Raw genomic sequence first — 22646 nt, 5'->3', positions numbered from 1 at the left:
GGTTCAAGCTGACAGGAAGGCAACAGTAACTCAAATAACCGTGTGTTACAACATACACTCCGTGGCCACTATGTTAGGTACAGGAGGGTAGGTAGTAAAATGTCCACTGAATTTAAATTGCAAATTTTACATTGCAACTGGGGAAACTGGAACAGCGTGCTTTTCGATGATCTGTTTGAACTCACCACTGCAAACTGCTTGTTGAGGAGCATTTGTTCGATGAGTACGGACTGGTTGTGGAAGAGGTGGGGCTGCATGTGGCTCCACATGTGCGGGAACCACCAGAACTCCTTCACGTTGGACAGCAGCAGGTTGTCCCCCTTGTCCTCCTCGTCAGTTCCTGAACAAAGGTAGACTCACAGTTAACGGAGCTCCGAGTGGAGTCGCAACACGCAACGATATACATTTGCGTAGCGTCTTTAAGTAAAGCCTCTCTCAGAGCGGCGCGCCAAGTCAGTTCAAATCTCGGAAAAACTAACCAATTACAGAAACAGTCCTTTGGGAGACAAGGCAGTGTAGTGGTTAGTGTAACACTATTGCATCGCCAGTGACCCTGGTTCAATTCCTGCCACTGCCTGTAAGAAGTACAGGAGCTGAATTAGGCCTTTGGCCCATCGAGTCTGCTCTGCCATTTCCATGTCCCCCCCTCAGCTCCAATCTCTTGCCTTCTCCCTGTACCCTTTCAAACCCGACTAATCAAGGATCGATAAACCTCTGCCTTAAATATATACAAACAAGAGAAAATCTGCGATTGCTGGAAATCTGAGCGACACACACTCGAGCAGTTTGTGTGTGTTGCCTTAACGATACATATGTAATGCCCTGGTTAAGGTTTTACTGCTAATGTTGTAGGCTATTTCATGTAATGGTCTTTCTGTAGAAGCAGTGTTTGGGTTACTGTGGCAGATAACGGGATGCTTAGGAATGTGGGCCATCCAATCAGGAGAGTGGGATGGGAAGGTGGTTCTGGAGAAGGCTGGGAGAGGGGTTTTGTGACTGAAATCGATGGTGGGTCTTTGTCTTTGTTCAACGGGAGATGAAGTGAGAAGACGTTGGAAAGAACCGGTCGTAGGATTCGATGGAGCCCAGGCATGGAGGTCTATTAAAGATTGATGAATGTTAAGCTCCAACTTGTGCACATTTGACTGTTTAATTATAATGGGCCCTTTTGCTTTTTTTCTTCCTTTTATTTACTAACTCTTTGGTTAAGTTAACCTTCACAAATATACTTCTTTATGTAGTGTGCGATCTGTTATTTCGTGCAGGACAGGAAATCACACAGTATTCTCACAAACCATGGTTTGGGTGGGCGAGACATCCCAATCTCATGGATCTGGCAGGACCAAAGTCATATACACCTTAGATGTACGAAGTCGGGGAAAGTGGGGGGGGGGTGGTTTATCGCCGTGGAATCCAGTCGGCTGTCAGTGAGGGGCTAACGAACCACATTTCCAGAGACGCCCAGTAAAAGGCGGCTTGCCAACCCCAGTCACTGACGGTTGGTGCTGCAGCTTTGCAGCTTTGCACTAAGTACTTTGCTACCATGCTGCATCTAACGGCGTTCAGATGTGAGACCCACCAGTGTAGTAGAACTTCCCAGAGAAGCCCAGATTGAAGGTGAAGTTCGGAACATGGACCCGAAGCTGATTCTGGGCTTCAAGCAGAGCCTACGAAGAACACAATGAACAATATTCAATTACTCACACTGAGAACATTAATATCAGCAGCTGCAAATAGAATTGCAAACACAAGAGATTCTGCAGACGCTGGAGATCCAGAGCAACACTCACAAAATGCTGGAGGAACTCGGGCAGCATCTATGGAGGGGAATAAACAGTCGCAATTCCTGGCTGAGACATTTGGAATTGGTTTATTATTGTCACATGTACTGAGATACAGTGAAAAGCTTGTCTTGCATACTGTTCATACAGATCAGATCTGTTTGAAAAAGCTGTAACGTGCATCATCAATACTCCCAGACCCTGACATTAGTTCAGATGCTTTCAAAGTTCAAAGTAAATTTATTATCAAAGTACATATACAACCCTGAGATTCGTTTCCTTGTGGACATACAACACAATAGAATCAATGAACAACCACACCCAACGAGATGGACAAACAACCAATGTGCAAAAAACAACCAACTGTGCAAATAGTAAATAAACAAACAAACAATAAATATTGAGAACATGAAGAGCCCTTGAAAGTGAGTCCACTGGCTGTGGGAACCGTTCAGTGATGGGGTGAGTGAAGTTATTCTCTCTGGTTCAAGAACCTGATGGATGAGGGGTAATGACTGTTGCTGAACCTGGCGGTGTGAGTCCTGACACTCCCGTACCTCCTTCCTGATGACAGCAGTGAGAAGAGAGCATGACCTGGGTGGTGGGGTCTCTGATGATGGACAAGCAGAGGAGCCATTGTTGGGAGTGAGTCAGTGGAGAGTATAGGAGTGTCAGACTTTGGCTCAAAGGAGGCTTCGGCTCGGAAGAGGCATTTGCTCTGGGTGAATTGTCCGGGTAAGTTTCCCTTTTTCTCACTGTGACAGGGGTACTCAGTAGAGTTTAAGTGACCGTCGTGTGTTCTTCATGCCAGATGTTGGAGTCCTGGGAGACCCAGAGTCTCACAGGGAACGACATGTGCATGGTGCATCCAGCTGCAGCTCCTCGAAGACCGTGTTAAGGATCTGGAGCAGCAGCTGGATGACCTTTGGCTTGTACCGGAGGGTGAGGAGATCCTCGATCAGAGTTACAGGGAAGTACATTGCAGGAGGCGAGTAGCTGGGTGACTGTCAGGAGGAGAAATGGGACAGTGAATAGGCAGTTAGCGCAGAGCACCCCTGTGGCCATTCCCCTCAATAATGAGAATACTGTGGGGAATGACCTCCCAGGGGAATGCCACGGTGACCAAGTTACTGGCACTGAACAGGGGTACGTGGTGTACAAAGGGAAAGAAGGAGAGGGGAGAATGGTAGTGATAGGGGACTCAATCATCAGAGGACAGGACATGAGATTTTGAGGACATGAACGGGACACCCAAATGGTATGTTGCCTTCCAGGTGCCCAGGTCAGGGACATCTCAGAACATGCCCACTGCATTTTGGAGAGGGAGGGGGAGCAGCCGGATCTCTTGGTACATATTGGTACCAATGACACAGGAAGGAAAAGCAAAGAGGTCCTGAAGAGACCATTTAGAGATCTAGGCACAAAGCTGAGAAGCAGGACCTCCAGGGTAGTAATTTCTGGATTGCTGCCTGTGCCACGCGTCAGTGAGGGTAGAAATAGGATAATCTCAAAAATAAATGAGTGGCTGAGAAGCTGGTGCAGGTTCTTAGATCATTGGGATCTCTTCTGAGGGAGGTATGACCTGTTCAAAAGAGACAGAATGCACCTAACCCAAGGGAGACCAATATTCTCATGGGCAGGTTTGTTACAGTCGTTGGGGAGGGCTTAAACTAATTTGGCAGGGGGGTGGGAACCGGAATGAAGGGTCTCAGGATAGGATGGATGGTAAAAAAGCAAGGATAGCATGCAGCCAGACTGTCAGGAAGGGCAGGCAGATGACAGGACATAATTGCAGTCAGCATGGTGAGTATCAGTGCATTAACGATGCAGAAATCAAACAGGAATCAGATTGAGAATCAGGTTTATTATCACCGGCATGTGTAGTGAAATTTGTTAACTTAGCAGCAGCAGTTCAATACAATACATCCTGTAGAAGGAAAAAATAATAATAAATAAATAAGTTAATCAATTACAGTATACGTATATTGAATAGATTAAAAACGTGCAAAAACAGAAATAATATGTTAAAAAAGTGAGGTAGTGTTCACGGGGGTTCAATGTCCATTTAGGAATCAGATGGCAGAGGGGAAGAAGCTGTTCCTGAATCGCTGAGTGTGTGCCTTCAGGCTTCTGTACCTCCTACCTGATGGTGACAGTGAGAAAAGGGCATGCCCTGGGTGCTGGAGGTCCTTAATAATGGATGCTGTCTTTCTGTGACATCGCAAAATACAGTACTCAAAGTGTTATATCTCAATGCATGGAGTATAGGAAATAAGGTGGATGATCTTGTTGCACTTTTACAGATTGCCAGGTATGATGTTGGGGCCATCACTGAATCATGGCGAAAAATGGTTGTAGTTGGGAGCTGAATGTCCAAAGTTACACATTGTATCAGAGGGACAGGAAGGTAGGCAGAGGGGGTGACGTGCCTCTGCTGGTACAGAATGGCATCAGATCAGTAGAAAGATGTGACATAGGATCGGAAGATGTTGAATCCACGTGGGTTGATTTAAGAAATAGAAAAGGCATGTCAAAAGGGCAATGTTATAATAGTCATGGGAAATTTTAACATGCAGGTCGATTGGGAAAATCAGGTTGGTAATGGATCTCAAGAGAGTGAATTTGTTGAATGCCTAAGAGATGGCTTTTTAGAGCAGTTTGTTGTTGAGCCTGCTAGGGGATCAGCTATACTGGATTGGGTGTTATGTAATGAACCAGAGGCGATTAGGGAACTTAATGTAAAGGTTCAACTTGGAACTTAATAGGGAGAGAGTAAAGTCTGATGAAGCAGTGTTTCAGTGGAGTAAAGGAAATGACAGTGGTATGAGACAGGAATTGGCCAAAGTAAATTGCACAGAGATGCTGGCAGGGATGATATCAGAGCAGCAATAACATGAGTTTCTGGGAAAAAGAGGAAGATGCAGGTTAGATGTATTCCAAAAACAAAAGAAATACTTAAATGGCAAAATAGTACAACTGTGGCTGACAAGGGAGGTCAAAGCTATTGTAAAAGCAAAAGGTAGGACATACAACAAAGTAAACATTAGCAAGAAGATAGAGGATTGGGAAGCTTTTCAAAACCTACAGAGAGCAACTAAAAGAATCATTATGAGGGAAAAGATGAAAAATGAGAGCAAGCTAGCAAACAATATCAAAGTGGATTGAAAAAGCTTTTTTCAAGTACATAAAAAATAAATGAGAGACGAGTGTGAATAGAGGACTGCTAGAAAATGAGGCTGGAGAAATAATAATGAAGACATGAGAGATGGCAGTTTTTAAAGGCCATACTAAATGGCTGATGAACTAAATGAGTATTTTGCATCAGTCTTCACTGTGGAAGACACTAGCAGAGTGCCAGGTGTTGAGGGGTGTGAAGGAAGAGAAGTGAGTGCAGTTATTATTACAAGGGAGAAGGTGCTCAAAAAGCTGAAAGACCTAAAGGTACATAAGTCACCCGGACCAGAGGAACTGCACCCTAGGGTTCTGAAAGAGGGAGCGTTAGAGATTGTGGAGGCATTGGTAATGATCTTTCAAGAATCACTGGACTCTGGCATAGTTCCAGACATCTGGAAAATTACAAATGTCACTCCGCTCTTTCAGAAAGGAGGGAGGCAGGAGAAAGGAAACTATAGATAAGTAGGATAGATAAAGGGAATGCAGTGGGTGCTGTGTATTTGGATTTTCAGAAGGCCTTTGACAAGGTGCCACACATGAGGCTGCTTACCAAGTTAAGAGCCTATGGTATTACAGGAAAGTTACTAACATGGTTAGAGCATTGGCTGATTGGTAGGAGGCAATGTCTGGCCAATCCTTGTCTGGTTGGCTGCCAGTGACTAGTGGTGTTCCGCAGGGGTCGGTGTTGGGACCACTTCTTTTTATGCTGTATATCAGTGATTTAGATGATGGAATAGATGGCTTTGTTGCCAAGTTTGCAGATGATATGAAGACTGGTGGAGGGGTGGGTAGTGTTGAGGAAACAGGTAGGCTGCAGAAGGACTTAGACAGATTAGGAGAATGGGCAAGAAAGTTGCAAATGAAACACAACGTTGGAAAATGCATTGTAATGCACTTTGGTAGTAGAAATAAATGTGCTGATGATTTTCTAAATCTGGAGGAAATCTGAAAATCTGAAATGCAAAGGGACTTAGGAGTCCTGGTGCAGAATACTCTAAAGGTTAACTTGCTGGTAGAGCTGGTGGTGAGGAAAGCAAATGCAATGTTAGCATTCATTCCAAGAAGTCTAGAATATAAGAAAAGATGTGCTGGCATTGGAGAGGGTCCAGAGGAGGTTCACAAGGATGGTTCTGGGAATGAAAGGGTTATCATATGAGGAACATTTGATGGCTCTGGGCCTGTACTCGGTGAAATTTAGAAGGATGGGGGTGGGGGATCTCACTGAAACTTTTCAAATGTTAAAAGGCCTAGATGGAGTAGATGTAGAAAGGATATTTTCTATGGTGGAGGAGTCTAGGACAAGAGGACACTGCCTCAGGATAGAGGGGAGTCCACTCAGAACAGAGGTATGAAGAAATTTTTTTAGCCAGAGGGTGGTAAATTTGTGGAATTTGTTACCACAGGCAGTTGTGGAGGCCAGGTTGTTGGATGTATTTAAGGCGGAGACTGATAGGTTCTTGATTGGCGAAGGCATCGAGGGTTATGGGGAGAAGGCTGGGGAATGGGGCTCAGGAGGGGAAAAAAAAATTATCAGCTATGATTGAACGGTGGAGCAGACTCGATGGGCCAAATGGCCTAATTCTGCTCCTACTGTCTCTCTCTCCACTCCCTGCGTCTCTCCTTCTCTCTCTCCCATCTCTCTCTCTCTTTCTCTTTCATCTCTTTTCCCCTATCTTTTGCTCACGAGCTTTTCGGCAGCAAGTATTTGAGTTCTAATGGTTATGAATTGACGTGATGGCCACCCGCTGCTTCGGAGCCTCGGGCACATTACAAAGCCGCAGAGAGGCTGGCAGTGAGCTGCAGTCCAAACCGATACGTGTCCTGTAGTAGAAAAACCTGGGGGGAGGGGGGATGAGAGGTGGTGATTATTCCGGGCTCGAAACATGCCTGCACAAATCTGTATTGCCCATGCACACTCATACAGCTTTTTCAATGCTGATCTTTCTTGTTCAAAACAACTGCTAAGAAAGTAAGACACAAGTGATTTTGCAGATGTTGGAAATCCAGAGTAACACACAAAAATGCTGGAGGAACTCAACAGGTCTAAGCTGAAAGTTGAAACTTCTTTATCAAAGTTGGTGTAAATTATCGCAAACATGAGGAAATCTGCAGATGCTGGAATTTCAAGCAACACACATCAAAGTTGCTGGTGAACGCAGCAGGACAGGCAGCATTCTAGGAAGAGGTACCGTCGACGTTTCGGGCTGAGACCCTTCGTCAGGACTAACTGAAGGAAGAGTGAGTAAGAGATTTGAAAGTGGGAGCGGGAGGGGGAGATCCGAAATGATAGGAGAAGACAGGAGGGAGAGGGATAGAGCCAAGAGCTGGACAGGTGATTGGCAAAAGGGATATGAGAGGATCATGGGACAGGAGGCCCCGGGAGAAAGAAAAAGGGGAGGGGGGGAAAAGCCCAGAGGATGGGCAAGGGGTATAGTTAGAGGGACAGAGGGAGAAAAAGGAGAGAGAGAGATAAAGAATGTGTGTATATAGATAAATAACGGATGGGGTACGAGGGGGAGGTGGGGCATTAGCGGAAGTTTGAGAAGCCAATGTTCATGCCATCAGGTTGGAGGCTACCCAGACGGAATATAAGGTGTTGTTCCTCCAACCTGAGGGTGGCTTCATCTTTACAGTAGAGGAGGCCGTGGATAGACATATCAGAATGGGAATGGGACATGGAATTAAAATGTGTAGCCACTGGGAGATCCTGCTTTCTCTGGTGGACAGAGCGTAGGTGTTCAGCGAAACCATCTCCCAGTCTGCGTCGGGTCTCGCCAATATATAGAAGGCCACATCGGGAGCACCGGACGCAGTATATCACCCCAGCCGACTCACAGGTGAAGTGTCGCCTCACCTGGAAGGACTGTTTGGGGCCCTGAATGGTGGTAAGGGAGGAAGTGTAAGGGCATGTGTAGCACTTGTTCCGCTTACAAGGATAAGTGCCAGGAGGGAGATCAGTGGGGAGGGATGGGGGGAACGAATGGACAAGGGAGTCGCGTAGGGAGCAATCCCTGCAGAAAGCAGGGGGAGGGAGGGAAAGATGTGCTTAGTGGTGGGATCCCGTTGGAGGTGGCGGAAATTATAGAGAATTACATGTTGGACCCGGAGGCTGGTGGGGTGGTAGGTGAGGACAAGGGGAACCCTATTACTAGTGGGGTGGTGGGAGGATGGAGTGACAGCAGATGTGCGTGAAATGGGGGAGATGCGTTTGAGAGCAGAGTTGATGGTGGAGGAAGGGAAGCCCCTTTCTTTAAAAAAGGAGGGCATCTCCCTCGTCCTGGAATGAAAAGCCTCATCCTGAGAGCAGATGCGGCAGAGACGGAGGAATTGCGAGAAGGGGATGGCATTTTTGCAAGAGACAGGGTGAGAAGAGGAATAGTCCAGATAGCTGTGAGAGTCAGTAGGCTTATAGTAGACATCAGTAGATAAGCTGTCTCCAGAGATAGAGACAGAAAGATCTAGAAAGGGGAGGTAGGTTTTGGAAATGGACCAGGTAAACTTGAGGGCAGGGTGAAAGTTGGAGGCAAAGTTAATGAAGTCAACGAGCTCAGCATGCGTGCAGGAAGCAGCGCCAATGCAGTCGTCGATGTAGCAAAGGAAAAGTGGGGAGCTGATACCAGAATAGGTTTGGTAGATAAGCTGTCTCCAGAGATAGAAAAGCTATCTGGACTATTCCTCTTCTCACCCTGTCTCTTGCAAAAATGCCATCCCCTTCTCGCAATTCCTCCGTCTCCGCTGCATCTGCTCTCAGGATGAGGTTTTTCATTCTAGGACGAGGGAGGTGTCCTCCTTTTTTAAAGAAAGGGGCTTCCCTTCCTCCACCATCAACTCTGCTCTCAAACGCATCTCCCCCATTTCACACACATCTGCTCTCACTCCATCCTCCCGCCACCCCACTAGGAATAGGGTTCCCCTTGTCCTCACCTACCACCCCACCAGCCTCCGGGTCCAACATATTATTCTCCGTAACTTCTGCCACCTCCAATGGGATCCCACCACCAAGCACATCTTTCTCTCCCCCCCCGCCCCACTTTCCGCAGGCACTCCCTACGCGACTCCCTTGTCCATTCGTCCCCCCCATCCCTCCCCACCGATCTCCCTCCTGGCACTTATCCTTGTAATTGGAACAAGTGCTACATATGCCCTTACACTTCCTCCCTTACCACCATTCAGGGCCCCAGACAGTCCTTCCAGGTGAGGCGACACTTCACCTGTGAGTCGGCTGGGGTGATATACTGTGTCTGGTGCTCCCGATGCGGCCTTCTATATATTGGCAAGACCTGATGCAGACTGGGAGATCATTTCGCTGAACACCTACGCTCTGTCCGCCAGAGAAAGCAGGATCTCCCAGTGGCCACACATTTTAATTCCACGTCCCATTCCCATTCTGATATGTCTATCCACGGCCTCCTCTACTGTCAAGATGAAGCCACACTCAGGTTGGAGGAGCAACACCTCATATACCATCTAGGTAGTCTCCAGCCCCTTGGTATGAACATAGAATTCTCCAACTTCTGGTAATTCCCTCCCCCTCCCTTCCCCTATCCCTATGTCACTCTGCCCCCTCCCCCAGCTGCCTATCACCTCCCTCTTGGTCCCACCTCCTTCTACTACCCATTGTGTTTTCCCCTATTTTTTCTTCACCTTTCCTGCCTATCACCTCCCTGCTTCCCCACCCCCACCCCTTTATCTCTCCCCTTACTGGTTTTTCACCTGGAACCTACCAGCCTTCTCCTTCCCATCCTCCCCCCACCTTCTTTATAGGGCCTCTGCCCCTTCCCTCTACAGTCCTGACGAAGGGTTCCGGCCCGAAACGTCGACTCATCGTTTCCACGGACGCTGCCCGACCTGCTGAGTTCCTCCAGCGTGTTGTGAGTGTTGCTTTGCCCCCAGCATCTGCAGATTATTTTGTGTTCACTGTACAACTGATTCACCAATTCTGCCCATCCCTTCTTCTGGGATACCTACTTTTAAATCTATGCACCAAACATCATATCTCAGAAACCAGCCTCCCCTCCATGGACGCTGTCTACGCTTCTCACAGTCTCAGTAAAGCAGTCAACAATCAAAGAGCCCACCCACCCCAGACATTCTCTCTTCCCCCCTCTCCCATCAGGCAGAAGATACAAAAGCCTGAAAGACCATATCACCAGGCTGAAGGGCAGCTTCTACCCCACTGTTGTAAACTATTGAATGCTTCCTAGTACAATAAGATGGACCCTTGACCTCACAATCTACTTCGTTATGGCCTTGCACCATATAGTCTGCCTGCACAATAGAGAAGGGAATAACTTCACTCACCCCATCACTAAACTGTTCCCACAGCCTATGCACTCACTTTCATCTCATGTTCTCAATATTTATTGCTTATTCATTATTATTTCTCTTTAATATTTTGATAATAAACTTACTTTGAACTTTGCACTGTACTTTCTCTGCACCTGTCACACTTTACTCTGCGTTCTGTTGCTGATTTCCCTTGTTCTGTGTGGTGATCTGATCTGTATTTTGGTACAGGTGGCAATTCTGCCCCTCCTTTCAAACCATGCAGTGAAACGCATGCTCACCTTCACATCTTCTGCTTTCATCCTGGTCCCTTCCTTCCCAACAAAGATGTCATCAATGTCCACCAGGATATACCTGTCCAACGAGAGAGACAACCGCTTCCCTGTCAGGAAGGAGACAGCGTCGACGAAGATAAGCTTGTGGAGCCAGAAGTTCATGTTGTTGCCGAAGAGAACTCTCTGGATGCCGTCGTGAAGACCCAGGTCCTGCACCACCGTCGTGTGGAGGGCTGCATCCACCTCCATGTGAGGGATCTTCTCCGCTGATTTGGTCTTTGCGAGCAAGACAGGCTCGTAGGTTGAATGATTGGACTGGAAGACGGTCCAGTCATCTCCTGGGAGGAATCCCTTTCCCTTCTCCATCTCCTTTGCCTTGGTGATGTAGAGGAGTGGGGATCTTGGGTTGATGCTGCAGTCTTTGAGGCCAAGGTTGGAATGCAGGTAGAGAGGAAATCCTTTGAGTTGGGCGCTCAGTAAGCTGTTTTCGTTTGCCTTAAAGAAGCCAATGATACCAACACTGTACTCTATGCAGTATTTGTCGAGGAGTTCCCTGTTCCAAGCGTCCAAATTCACATACTTCAAAATATTTTCATATACAATGAGGGTAAAACGCCCCCGGTCTCCGTCCGTCAAGGTGGGCATATCTCCTTTCCCAGGTGCGATTTCAGTGTGGTACTTAAAGCGGCTGGACTCCAGAATGGCCACGATTTCCTGCCCGAGTTGTGTGTACATGCTTTCGACGAAGACCAGCACCACGGGGTCCGTCCGGGACAATTCTGCCCGCCTGACCGCTTTGGTCGGGAGCAGCCTAGCGGGAGTGACCCTGGAGTCATCGCAATCCGAGCCCCCGACTTCGCTCGACGGCTCTGTTTCCTGCTTTGTGCCGATGTAGAGGAAATAGCCGGAGATGAATACTGTCGCTGTGCAGAAGGCGAAGAGCAGGAGGAGGATTCCTTGCAGCGTGAGTTGGCGGAACGCTCGGCGGAATCGGCTCAGCAAACTCATGCTTTAAGCGCGACCTTCCCGTCGGAACTCCTTTTCTTCAGGAAAGTAGCAATTGACCCTCTTTACCTCGCTTGCCTTTCATGTCACCATTGCAAACCATTAATGGCCGTAAAACCAAGAGTGCAAAGTTGCTCAAGATTCCTCAGGGCTCTGGTGTGGCAGGGTTGACGTCTTCCGCTCTTCGTTCCAATCGAGCATGTGTTGAGAATGGAACTGCGAACGGGAAGGGTCACGGGATGGTGGAACATGGGAGGGGTACCAAGCCCGAAGCGTCAACACCATCAATCACAATTTAGTGAAGGCAAGAGCTTCCTGTAACGAGGAGAGACAGAGGTCAGTTCATGCTCCTGTCGGGACAAAACATCAGTTATTCACAACACTGTTATTCATTGCATCTGTATTCCAAACATCGAGTCACAGTCACCAATCTCCAGCATGGCATCTCTCTCTCAATGTGAGAACATCCATGTGGACTGTGGACTGACATGCCATAAGACCATAAGGTACAGGAGCACAATTAGGCCATTTGGCCCATCGAGTCTGCTCCGCCATGCTATCACGGCTGATTTATTTTCCCTTTCAGCCCCACCCTCCAGCTTTCTCCTTATAACCTTTGACATCCTGACTAATCAAGAACCAATCAACCTCTGCTTTAAATATACCCACTTGACTTGACCTCCATAGCCATCTGTCGCAATGAATTCCACAGACTCACCACCCTCTGGCTAAAGAAATTCCTCCTCATCTCTGTTCTAAATGGACGTCCCTTTATTCTGAGACTGAACACTCTGGTCCTAGACTCCCACTATTGGAAACATCTTCTCCACATCCACTCATCTGGGCCTTGCAATATTTTATTGGTTTCAATGGGATTCCCCCTCATTCTTCTAATCCCAGCGAGTACAGGCCTAGAGCCACCAATTACACTCATGTGACCAATGAAGCCTCCGACCCGTACGTCATTGGACTGTGGGAGGATACCAGAGCACCCAGAGGAAATCTACGTGGTCACGGAGAGAGTGTATAAACTCCTCACAGACAGTGGTGGAAATCGAACTCCAATTGCTGGTGCTTTAATAGCATTACACGAAGCTGGACGTTACTGTACTGCCTCAATATTTCACCCTTCACCCTTGACCTATGGCCTCTAGTTGTAGTCTCACCCAACCCCAGTGGAAAAAGCCTGCTTGCATTTACCCCATCTATATTATACCCTATCTATAGTTGTTTACAATATATATTAATGACTTAGACGAGGGAATTATATGCAGCATCTCCAAGTTTGCGGATGACACGAAGCTGGGCGGCAGTGTTAGCTGTGAGGAGGATGCTAGGAGGATGCAGGGTGACTTGGATAGGTTAGGTGAGTGGGCAAATTCATGGCAGATGCAATTTAATGTGGATAAATGTGAGGTTATCCACTTTGGTGGCAAGAACAGGAAAACAGATTATTATCTGAATGGTGGCCGATTAGGAAAAGGGGAGGTGCAATGAGACCTGGGTGTCATTATACACCAGTCATTGAAAGTGGGAATGCAGGTACAGCAGGCGGTGAAAAAGGCGAATGGTATGTTGGCATTCATAGCGAGAGGATTTGAGTACAGGAGCAGGGAGGTACTACTGCAGTTGTACAAGGCCTTGGTGAGACCACACCTGGAGTATCGTGTGTAGTTTTGGTCCCCTAATCTGAGGAAAGACATCCTTGCCATAGAGGGAGTACAAAGAAGGTTCACCAGATTGATTCCTGGGATGGCAGGACTTTCATATGATGAAAGACTGGATCCACTAGGCTTGTACTCTCTGGAATTTAGAAGATTGAGGGGGATTTTATTGAAACGTATAAAATTTTAAAGAGATTGGACAGGATAGATGTAGGAAGATTGTTCCTGATGTTGGGGAAGTCCAGAACGAGGGGTCACAGTTTGAGGAAGCCTTTTAGGACCGAGATTAGGAAAAACTTCTTCACACAGAGAGTGGTGAATCTGTGGAATTCTCTACCACAGGAAACATTTGAGGTCAGTTCATTGGCTATATTTAAGAGGGAGTTAGATATGGCCCTTGTGGCTAAAGGGATCGGGGTATGGAGGGAAGGCTGGTACAGGGTTCTGAGTTGGATGATCAGCCATGATCATACTGAATGGCGGTGCAGGCTCAAAGGGCCAAATGGCCTACTCCTGCACCTATTTTCTATACCCATCTCCCCTCGATCACCTACACTACTGGGACCAAAGTCCAAACCTGTTCAACCTTTCCCAATAACTCAGGTCCTCCTTCAATCTGTGATCTTACTCAAGTGTGATACCTTGCTATTGCATGCTCAGAGATGTAAATGCAAAATAAAAACATTATCTCCAGACACAGACGCTTAACCCATGATCATAAATCTTGAATTCAGAAATCATTCTACAATTAATATTTGGTTCAGGGGTTTCAGTAATAGTGCTGAGAGGTATCTGTGGTAAATGTAATTTGCACCATTTAATCCTTTGCAAAACTAAATAAAATCTGCAAAATGCTTTGCAGAGCAGAATGTGAGAGTCAACGGTTACACAGAACACAACAGCACACTACAGGCTCTTTGGCCCATGATGTTGTGCTGACCCTTTAACCTACTCCAAGATCAATCTAACCTTTCCCTCCTACGTAGCCCTCCATTTTTCTATCATCTATCTGCCTAAGAGTCTCTTAAATGTCCCGAACATATCTGCCTCTGGATAGATAGATACTTTATTGATCCTCAAGGAAATTACAATATCACAATAGCATTACAAGTGCACAGATATACAAATACGAAGTAAGAAAGAATTCTTAAAAAAGTAACCTCAAACCTTAACAGAAGGGAGTTATCACTTCCCTGGCTACAGGTTGACTCATTATAGAGCCTAATGGCCGAGAGTAAGAATGACCTCGTATGGCGCTCTTTGGAGCAGTGCCAGTTGTCTTGGTCTATTACTGACAGTGTTTCTCTGTTCAGACAGGGTGGCGCGCAGAGGGTGAGAAACATTGTCCAGAATTGTCAGGATATTCCGTAGGGTCCTTTGTTCTACCACAGCCTCCAGTGTGTCCAGTTTGACTGCTATAACAGAGCCTGCCTTTCTGATCAGTTTATTGAGCCTGTTGGCATCACAGTACACAACCACAAAGAAGATTGTACTGGCAACAACAGACTCTATCGCCACTCCCCGTTCCACACATCCATCAATCTCTGATATTCCCCCCCCCACCCAACTATACTTTCCTCCAATCACCTTGAAATGATGCCCCCTTGTATTAGCAATTTCTGCCCTGGGGGAAAAGGTGTTGGGCGTTCACTCTATTAATGCCTCTCATCATCTTGTACACCTCTATCAAGTCACCTCTCATCCTCCTTCGCTCCAAAGAGAAAAGCTCCACCCCGCTCAACCTATCCTCATAAAACATGCTCTCTAATCCAGACAGCATTCTGGTAAATCTCTGCACCCTCCCTAAAGCTTCCGTATCCTTCTGATAATGAAACAACCAGAACTAAAGACAATGCTCCAAGTGTGGTGTAACCAGGGTTTTTTATAGAGCTGCAACATTACCTCGTGGCTTTTGAACTCAATCCCACCAACTGATGATGACCGACACACCATACAGCTTAGGACATAGAACATAGAACATAGAATAGTACAGCACAGTACAGGCCCTTCGGCCCACAATGTTGTGCCAACCCAGCTTGTTAATCACCCTATCAACTTGTGTATGAGCTTTGAGGATCAATGCACTTAAGGACCCCCACCATGCCTTCTTCTCATTATTACCATCCGGTAGGATGTACAGGACCCTGAAGATCCCCTCTCAACAATTCAGGAGCTGTTTCTGCCCCTCCACCATCAGATTTCCGAAAGGCCCCTGAACTCTCGAACACTACCTGACCATCCCTGTTCCTTTGCATTATTTACTTATTTTGTAATACATAGTAATTATTATGTATTGTACTGTACTGCTGATGCTAAACAACAAATTTCACAATATACGTCCGTGATTATCGGGTCAAGATGGCACCTGCGTACAACACTCCTTTGGTCGACATCTTCTGGATAGATCATGGAACCACCTTTTCCACTTCTTTTGCGTTTTTTTTAATGTTTGTTTCTTGCCTTGAATGGGATTCTGGTACAGTTGGAGCCTACGTTTTGCAGTTTGGAGATCATTTGGGTGATTCGGTGCTCTGGAGTCTCCGAGAGGATTCCGGGAGGCATTGGCAGTGTGCGCGAACATCGTGGCGGGCAGGCTGTGGGACAGGGCACGAGCTGAGGTTTGGCTCCATTTCCCCAATAATAGCTTCCATTGTTCGCCAATTAAAGCGACAAGGGAGACTGAAGCAGATGGTGAGCGCCTGCCGCCTGCCGTTTGATCGGTTGCTCGGTAACGGAGGGGGAAGAGCCTACTGCAGCGCCTCAGGCGTGTTGCCCAGGTTTTTTCTGCATTTTGGATGTAGACTTGGACTATAGACTTTTAAAAAATTCTGTGTTTTTTCACCCGATCTTCTTGTTTCTTTTTGTGCGGGAAAAGGGATTTGGGGATGATATTCCTGATCAGTTTTGCTCGATTTTTGTGTGGGAAAAGGGATTTGGGGATGATATTCCTGATCAGTTTTGCTCGATTTTTGTGTGGGAGAAAGGATTTGGGAGTTGATGTCCCTATTCCATTTTTTGCTTCTTTTTTTTTGGGGAGGTTTGATTTGGGGGTCGGTGATCACACTGATGTTCTTGTCTTTCTTGGTTTCAAGGCTAGCCAGAGAATTGAAGAATTTCAGAGTTGTATACTTTGATAACAAATGAACCTTCGAACCATTTGATCCTTTTTAATAAACCCGATTCTGATTCCTTGAACTTACAGTAATGGTCTAATGATGTGGGTGGGGATGAATATCACAGATAACCACAGTCACATTCACACTTGCTAATCATACATTCACTCTTCTCTCCAAAGGTTAAAGAACACAGGAGACTAAAGATAAAATAAGTCCAAGTCAGCATGGTTTCTGTAAGGAGAAATCTTGCCTGGCAAATCTGTTAGAGTTCTTCAAGGAAGTAATCAGCAGGGTGGACAAAGGAGAGGCAGTGGCTGTCATTGACTTGGATTTTCAGAAGGTATTTGATGAGGTGCCACACACGAGGTGCTTAACAAGATAAAATCCTGTGGCGTTACCGGAAAGATACTGGCATGGATAGGAGAATGGCTGACAGGCAGGAGGCAGTGAGTGGGGATAAGAGAGGCCTTTTCTGGTTGACTGCCAGTGACTAATGGTGTTCCTCAGGAGTCAGTATTGGGACCACGGCTTTTCACATTGTTTGTTAATGATTTAGATAATGGAATTGATGGCTTTGTGGCAAAGTTTGTGGATGATACGAAGATAGGTGGAGAGGTAGATAGTGCTGAGTATTTTGCAGAAGGATTTAGACAAATTTGAAGAATGGGCAAAAATGTGGCAGATGGAATAGTGCGGACTATTACCTAAATGGGGAGAAGGTTCAAACATCAGTGGTGTAGAGAGACTTAGGAGTCCTCATGCAAGACTCCCAGAAAGTTAATTTACAGGCTGAGTCGTTGGTAAAGAAAGCAAATGCAATGTTGGCATTTATTTCAAGGCGAATAGAATATAAAAGCAAGGAGCTGAGGCTTTATAAGACACTAGTCAGGCCACACTTGGAGTATCATCAACAGTTTTGGGCCCCGTATCTCAGAAAGGATGTGTTGTCATTGGAGAGAGTCCAGAGGAGGTTCACGAGGATGATTCCAGGAATGAAGGGGGTTAATATATGAGGAGCATTTGGCAGCTTTAGGCCTGTATTCACTGGAATTTAGAAGAATACCGGGGGATCTCATAGAAACCTACCAAATGTTGAAAAGACTAGATAAGGTAGATGTGGAGAGGATGTTTCCTATCGTGGGGGTATACAGAGCTAGAAGGCACAGCCTCAACATTGAGGGGCGACCCTTTAGTACAGTGGTAAGAAGGAATTTTTTTAACCAGAGAGTAGTGAATCTGTGAATGGTCTGCCACAGACTGTGGTGGAAGTCAAGTCCATGCGTATATCGAAGATGGAAGTTGATCATTTCCAGATCGGTCAGGGATCAAGGGATATGGTGAGAAGGCAGGTGTATGGGGTCGAGTGGGATCCGGGATCAGCCATGATGGAATGGTGGAGCAGAGTCGATGGGCTGAATGGCCTGATTCTGCTCCTATGTCTTATGCTCTAACACTACAGGTTTCCCCTGCCATTCGAATGTAGAGCATTCCTATGAAATGGTTCGTAAGCCGGAACGTTGTAAAGCGAAGAAGCAATTACCATTTATTTATATGGGAAAAATTTGTGAGCGTTCACAGACCCAAAAATGACCTACCAAATCATGCCAAATAACACATAAAACCTAAAATAACAGTAACATATAGTAAAAGCAGGAATGATATGATGAATACACAGCCTATTTAAAGTAGAAATACTTTTCCACAATCATTGCCTGAACTGTTCTCCGTAGCAAAGATCTCACGCAAGCACTCTCGGCAAAAACAAGGCGCAAGCGCTCTCCAGTAACCTTTAAGTTATGAAGCTGCCAAATCATACCAAATAACACGTAAAAATACACAGCCTATATAAAGTAGAAATAATGTATGTATAATCACTTACGGGAATTGTGAAGACACCGAGCACACTGATGATGGTGTGTTAGGCTGAGTCGTCGTTGTTTGGCTGGTGCAGTGGCCCCCACCCTCCGGGCAGCGAACCGATACCGATCCGCGAAGCACGCAGGGGTCCAGCAGTAGCCGGGAGGCACACAGCACATCTTTAAGAAAAAAGTCGCAATAAACAAGCTAATTAATTAGGTGTCGCCCGGCATGTACATGTCGGCCCAGATCAGAGGCGACGCAATCAGCAATCGCCTCTGATCTGGGCCGACATTTACATGCCAGGCGGCACCTAATTAATTAGCCTGTTTATTTCGGCTTTTTTTCTTAAAGATGTGCTGAGTGAGTTCCAGCTACCGCTGCATTCTCTGCAAATCCGTATCTGTCCGGGGCCCAGGGGCTGGGGTGGTGGGACACTGGGGTGTCACCTCATTGTCAATCAGGGCAGGCAGCTCATCTTCTCCTATGACTGCCTGCCTCAATGTCGAAGGTCGAGGTTCGTCGTCTGCTGTGGCTGATGAGGAAGGCTTGCTTGACTGCTGAGCCTCGCGCATTTTTCTATCATACAGTTCTTTGTAAGCACTCAAACCATCTTGCAATAAACCGACGTACCCTTTCAAAATTAAAGTCGTACTTCATCATTGCAGCGAAAATCTCACGCAGTCGCCTCACGTTCAGCTCCTGGACAACTTTACTTTCGGTACTGAATTCGGTTTAGATTGTTACCCTTTCCTCTTCCAATTGCATCAGCTCTTCATCTATCAGTTCTTGGTCATGGGATGCCAAAACCTCTTCAACATCATCTTCGTCAACTTCCACAAGCCAAACTCACGTTGTCCTTACTTCGTTCACCACGATCAAAACGCTTAATTATGTCTAGTTTTACGCTAAGTGTAACACCCTTACGAGCTCTTTTGGGCTTTTCCGATGCCTTAGAACTCATCTTGCTAACGGCTGCTCACAGGCGCGTGTTTAAGCAATGCCGGTGAGAACGCTGTTCTGAATCTGGGGAGAGCGGCTGCTCGGGGCACGCGCTGATTTTTTTTTCCGCGTGCTGCCTTTCTTCGTAACAGTGAAAACACCTTCTGTTAGCGAAAACAGGAAACTAATGTAGGTCTTTCGTAACAGTGAGGTTTTGTAAAGCGAACGTTCGAAAAGCGGGGGGGCACCTGTATCTGTGATACACATCATTTCAACATTTAACATGAGATTCCGCTAATGCATCCATGGAGAGGAGTAAACAGTGTTTGTTTCAGATGAAGGGTCCTGACTCAGAAAGTCAACTATTCATTTCTGCAAATTTTTTCACCTGCAGACCTGGAGTCCAAGGTCTGAACTCTTGTTTTTAGACCATAGACCAATGCTTTATAAAGCTGAAGCTCTCAAAGACATTGGGTCAGAACGCATTTGGAGTATTGTGAGTGGTTTTGGGCCTCTTACCTCAGAAAAAATGTGCTGGCATTGGAGAGGGTCTAGTGGAGGTTCACAAGAATGATTCAGGGAATGAAAGCATTAATGTATGGGGACTGTGTGATGGCTCTGGGCATGTACTCGCTGGAGTTTAGAAGAATGAGGGGGAATCTCATTCAAACCTGTTGAACATTGAAAGGCCTCAATAGAGTGGATATGGACAGGATGTTTCTGACAGCGGGGGAGTCTAGAACCAGAGGGCACAGCCTCACAATAGAGGGATGTTCATTTAGAAGCGATGAGGAAGAATTTTTTTAGCCAGAGGGCGGTGAATCTGTGGAATTCATTGCCACCGACAGCTGTGGAGGCCAAGTCATTGGGTAGATATCAAGTGGAGGTTGATAGGTTCTTGATTAGCCAGGGTATCAAAGGCTACGGTGAGAAAGCAGGAGAGTGGGGTTGAGAGGGATAATAAATCAGCCATGATGGAATGGTGGAGCAGACTCAATGGTGTAATTCTGTTCCTATGTCTTATGGTCTTGTAACAGGAAAAGAAATAGGCCAATTCCCCCTTTGAGTCTGCTCTGGCATTTCATCATGGCTGATTTATTAACCCTCAACTCTATTCTTCTCCCCATAAATTTTCACACACTTATTAACCATGAGCATATCAACCTCCGCTTTAAATACACCCAGTAACTTGGAGGATTGTGTTCAGTTCTGGTCGCCTCATTTTAGGAGGGATGTGGAAGCTTTAGAGAGGGGGCAGTGGAGATTTCCAGGATGCTGCCTGGATCGGGGAGCACGTCTTATGAGGACAGGTTGAGTGAGCTCGGGGTTTTCTGTTTGGCGTGAAGGAGGATGAGAGGTGACTTGATAGAGGTGTACAAGGTGATAAGAGGCAGAAATTGAGTGGACAGCCAAAGACTTTTTCCCAGGGTGGAAATGGTTAATATCATAGGGAATAAGTTGAAGGTGATTGGAGGAAAGTATAGGGGGATGTTGGAGCAACACACACAAAATGCTGAGGGAGCTCAGCAGGCCAGGCAGCATCGATGGAAAAAGCACAGTTGACGTTTCGGGCTGAAACCCTTCAGCTACACTGGAGAAAAAAAAAGCCTTTTATCTTCAGTCCTGCCGAAGGGTTTCGACCCAAAACATCTACAGTGCTTTTTCCATAGACGCTGCCTGGCCTGCTGAGTTCCTCCAGCATTTTGTGTGTGTTGCTCTGGATTTCCAGCATCTGCAGATTTTGTCTTGTTGGCGGGGGGAAGTTGGAGATGGTTTGTATTGTTTTTACAGGGAGTGGTGGGTGTGTGAATGCTCTGCCAGGGGTGGTAGTAGAGGCAGATACATTAGGAACATTTAAGAAACTCTACTGTTGGCATGGTAACGTAGCAGCTATTGTAATACTTCAGGCACCAGTGATCAGCGTTCGTGGTCTGTCAGCAAGGAGTTTGTACATTCTCCCCGTGACCACGTGGCTTTTCTCTGGGTGCTCTGGTTACCTCCCACAGTCCAAAGACGTACGGGTTAGGGTTAGAGAGTCGTGGGTATGCTTTGTTGGTGCTGTAATGTGGTGACACTTGCCGGCTGCCCCCAGCACATCCTCGGACTGTCTGGATTTCAACGTGTGTTTCGATGTACATCTGAGAAATAAAGCTAACCTTCAAAACAAATCTTTGGATCGGCACTTGGATGATAGAAAAACGGAGGGCCACGTGGAAGGGTTAGATTGATCTTGGAGGTTAAAAGGTCAGCACAACATTGTGGGCCGAAGGGCCTTTAAAGTTCTGTGTTCATTGCATTTGGAATATTGACAACACCAGTTCACCTAATGCAAATATCACAGTTAAAGTGTCACCCGCTCAGCCTGCTACTTTCCTCAAAACACGACTGACAGAGAGAACCAATGAAGCATCAAGATTGAAAAGTGTAAACACTTCAAGGGTACGATACTGAGACTATTTAATTGCCAGTAGCTGAAGACCGCATCAGGGAGGACTTTATCTGCAAATGCAAATCCAGTTTTTAATTTGTGCTGTTTAATAAATACTCCCAGTGAAAAAGCTTCATCCGGCTTTCACTCAGCAGAACCGCATTGTCTCATTTTCAATGGCTTTATCTAGTTTGCAATGTGGAATGGATTCAGTGTGGAGGGTTTGAAGACAACGTTTAACCTGAACTCTCAAGACTATCTATTACCAAAACATAGGAGCAGAATTAGGCCATTCGGCCCATTGAGTCTGCTCTGCCATTCCATCATGGCTGATTTATTTTCCCTCTCAGCCCCATTCTCCTGCCTTCTCCCCGTAACCTTTAACACTCTGGCTAATCAAGAACCTATCAACCTCCGCTTTAAATATACACAGTGACTTGGCCTCCACGATCTTCTGTGGCAATGAATCGCACAGATTCATCAGTGTCTGGCAAAATAAATTCCTTCTCACCTCTGCTCTAAATGGACGTCCCTCTATTTTGAGGCTGTGCCCTCTGGTCCCAGAGTCCCCCACAGTAGGAAATATCCTCTCCACATCCACTCTCTAGTCCTTTCAATATTCAATGTGTTTCAATGAGTTCTAAACTCCAGCGAGTACAGGCCCAGAGCCATCAAACATTTCACATACACGAACCCTTTCAATCCTGGGATCCTTCTCCTGACCTTCCTCTGGACTGACTCAACCTGCAAGTTCACATTTAGGGAACCCTCCACAAACGAGAGAAAATCTGCGGGTGCTGGGAATCCGAGCAACACACACAAAATGCTGGAGGAACTCAGCAGGCCAGGTAGCATCTATGGGAAAGAGTATGGTTGACATTTCGGGACGAGACCCTTCATCAGGACTGGAGCAAAACAGGAGGGGTCAGAGTTAGAAGGTGGGGGAGGGGAGGAGAGGGGAGGGGAGGTGAAACATAGGGTGATAAACCAGGAAGGGAGGTGGTGTGGTGAAGTAAAGAGCTGGGACGTTGATTGGCCAAAGAGATACAGGGCTGGAGAAGTGGGTATCTGTTAGGAGAGGACAGAAGGCCATGGAAGAAAGAAAATGGGAAGAGCAC

The 22646-nt window shown here is 46.5% G+C and overlaps 1 protein-coding gene across 2 annotated transcripts in view; it reads right to left on the bottom strand.

Moving 5' to 3' along the window:
* The window catches only part of ndst1b (N-deacetylase/N-sulfotransferase (heparan glucosaminyl) 1b), a 213140-nt gene that overhangs the window by 72260 nt on the left and 118234 nt on the right, over nucleotides 1-22646 (bottom strand). For both annotated transcript variants that reach the window (XM_063053048.1, XM_063053049.1), the window contains exons 3-5: nucleotides 10523-11836; nucleotides 1580-1667; nucleotides 186-340 (exon numbers count right to left, since the gene is read on the bottom strand). In XM_063053048.1, coding sequence (XP_062909118.1) covers nucleotides 186-340; nucleotides 1580-1667; nucleotides 10523-11524 — 1245 coding nt within the window. In that variant the 5' untranslated portion in view covers nucleotides 11525-11836. The remainder of the gene's footprint in view (nucleotides 1-185; nucleotides 341-1579; nucleotides 1668-10522; nucleotides 11837-22646) is intronic.

This window comes from Mobula hypostoma, chromosome 7 (assembly GCF_963921235.1).
Source record: "Mobula hypostoma chromosome 7, sMobHyp1.1, whole genome shotgun sequence".
In the NCBI taxonomy this organism is placed as follows: Eukaryota; Metazoa; Chordata; class Chondrichthyes; order Myliobatiformes; family Myliobatidae; genus Mobula; species Mobula hypostoma.
The sequence above is the reverse complement of the archived record's forward strand: the minus strand, read 5'-3'. Positions and strand labels throughout refer to the sequence as shown.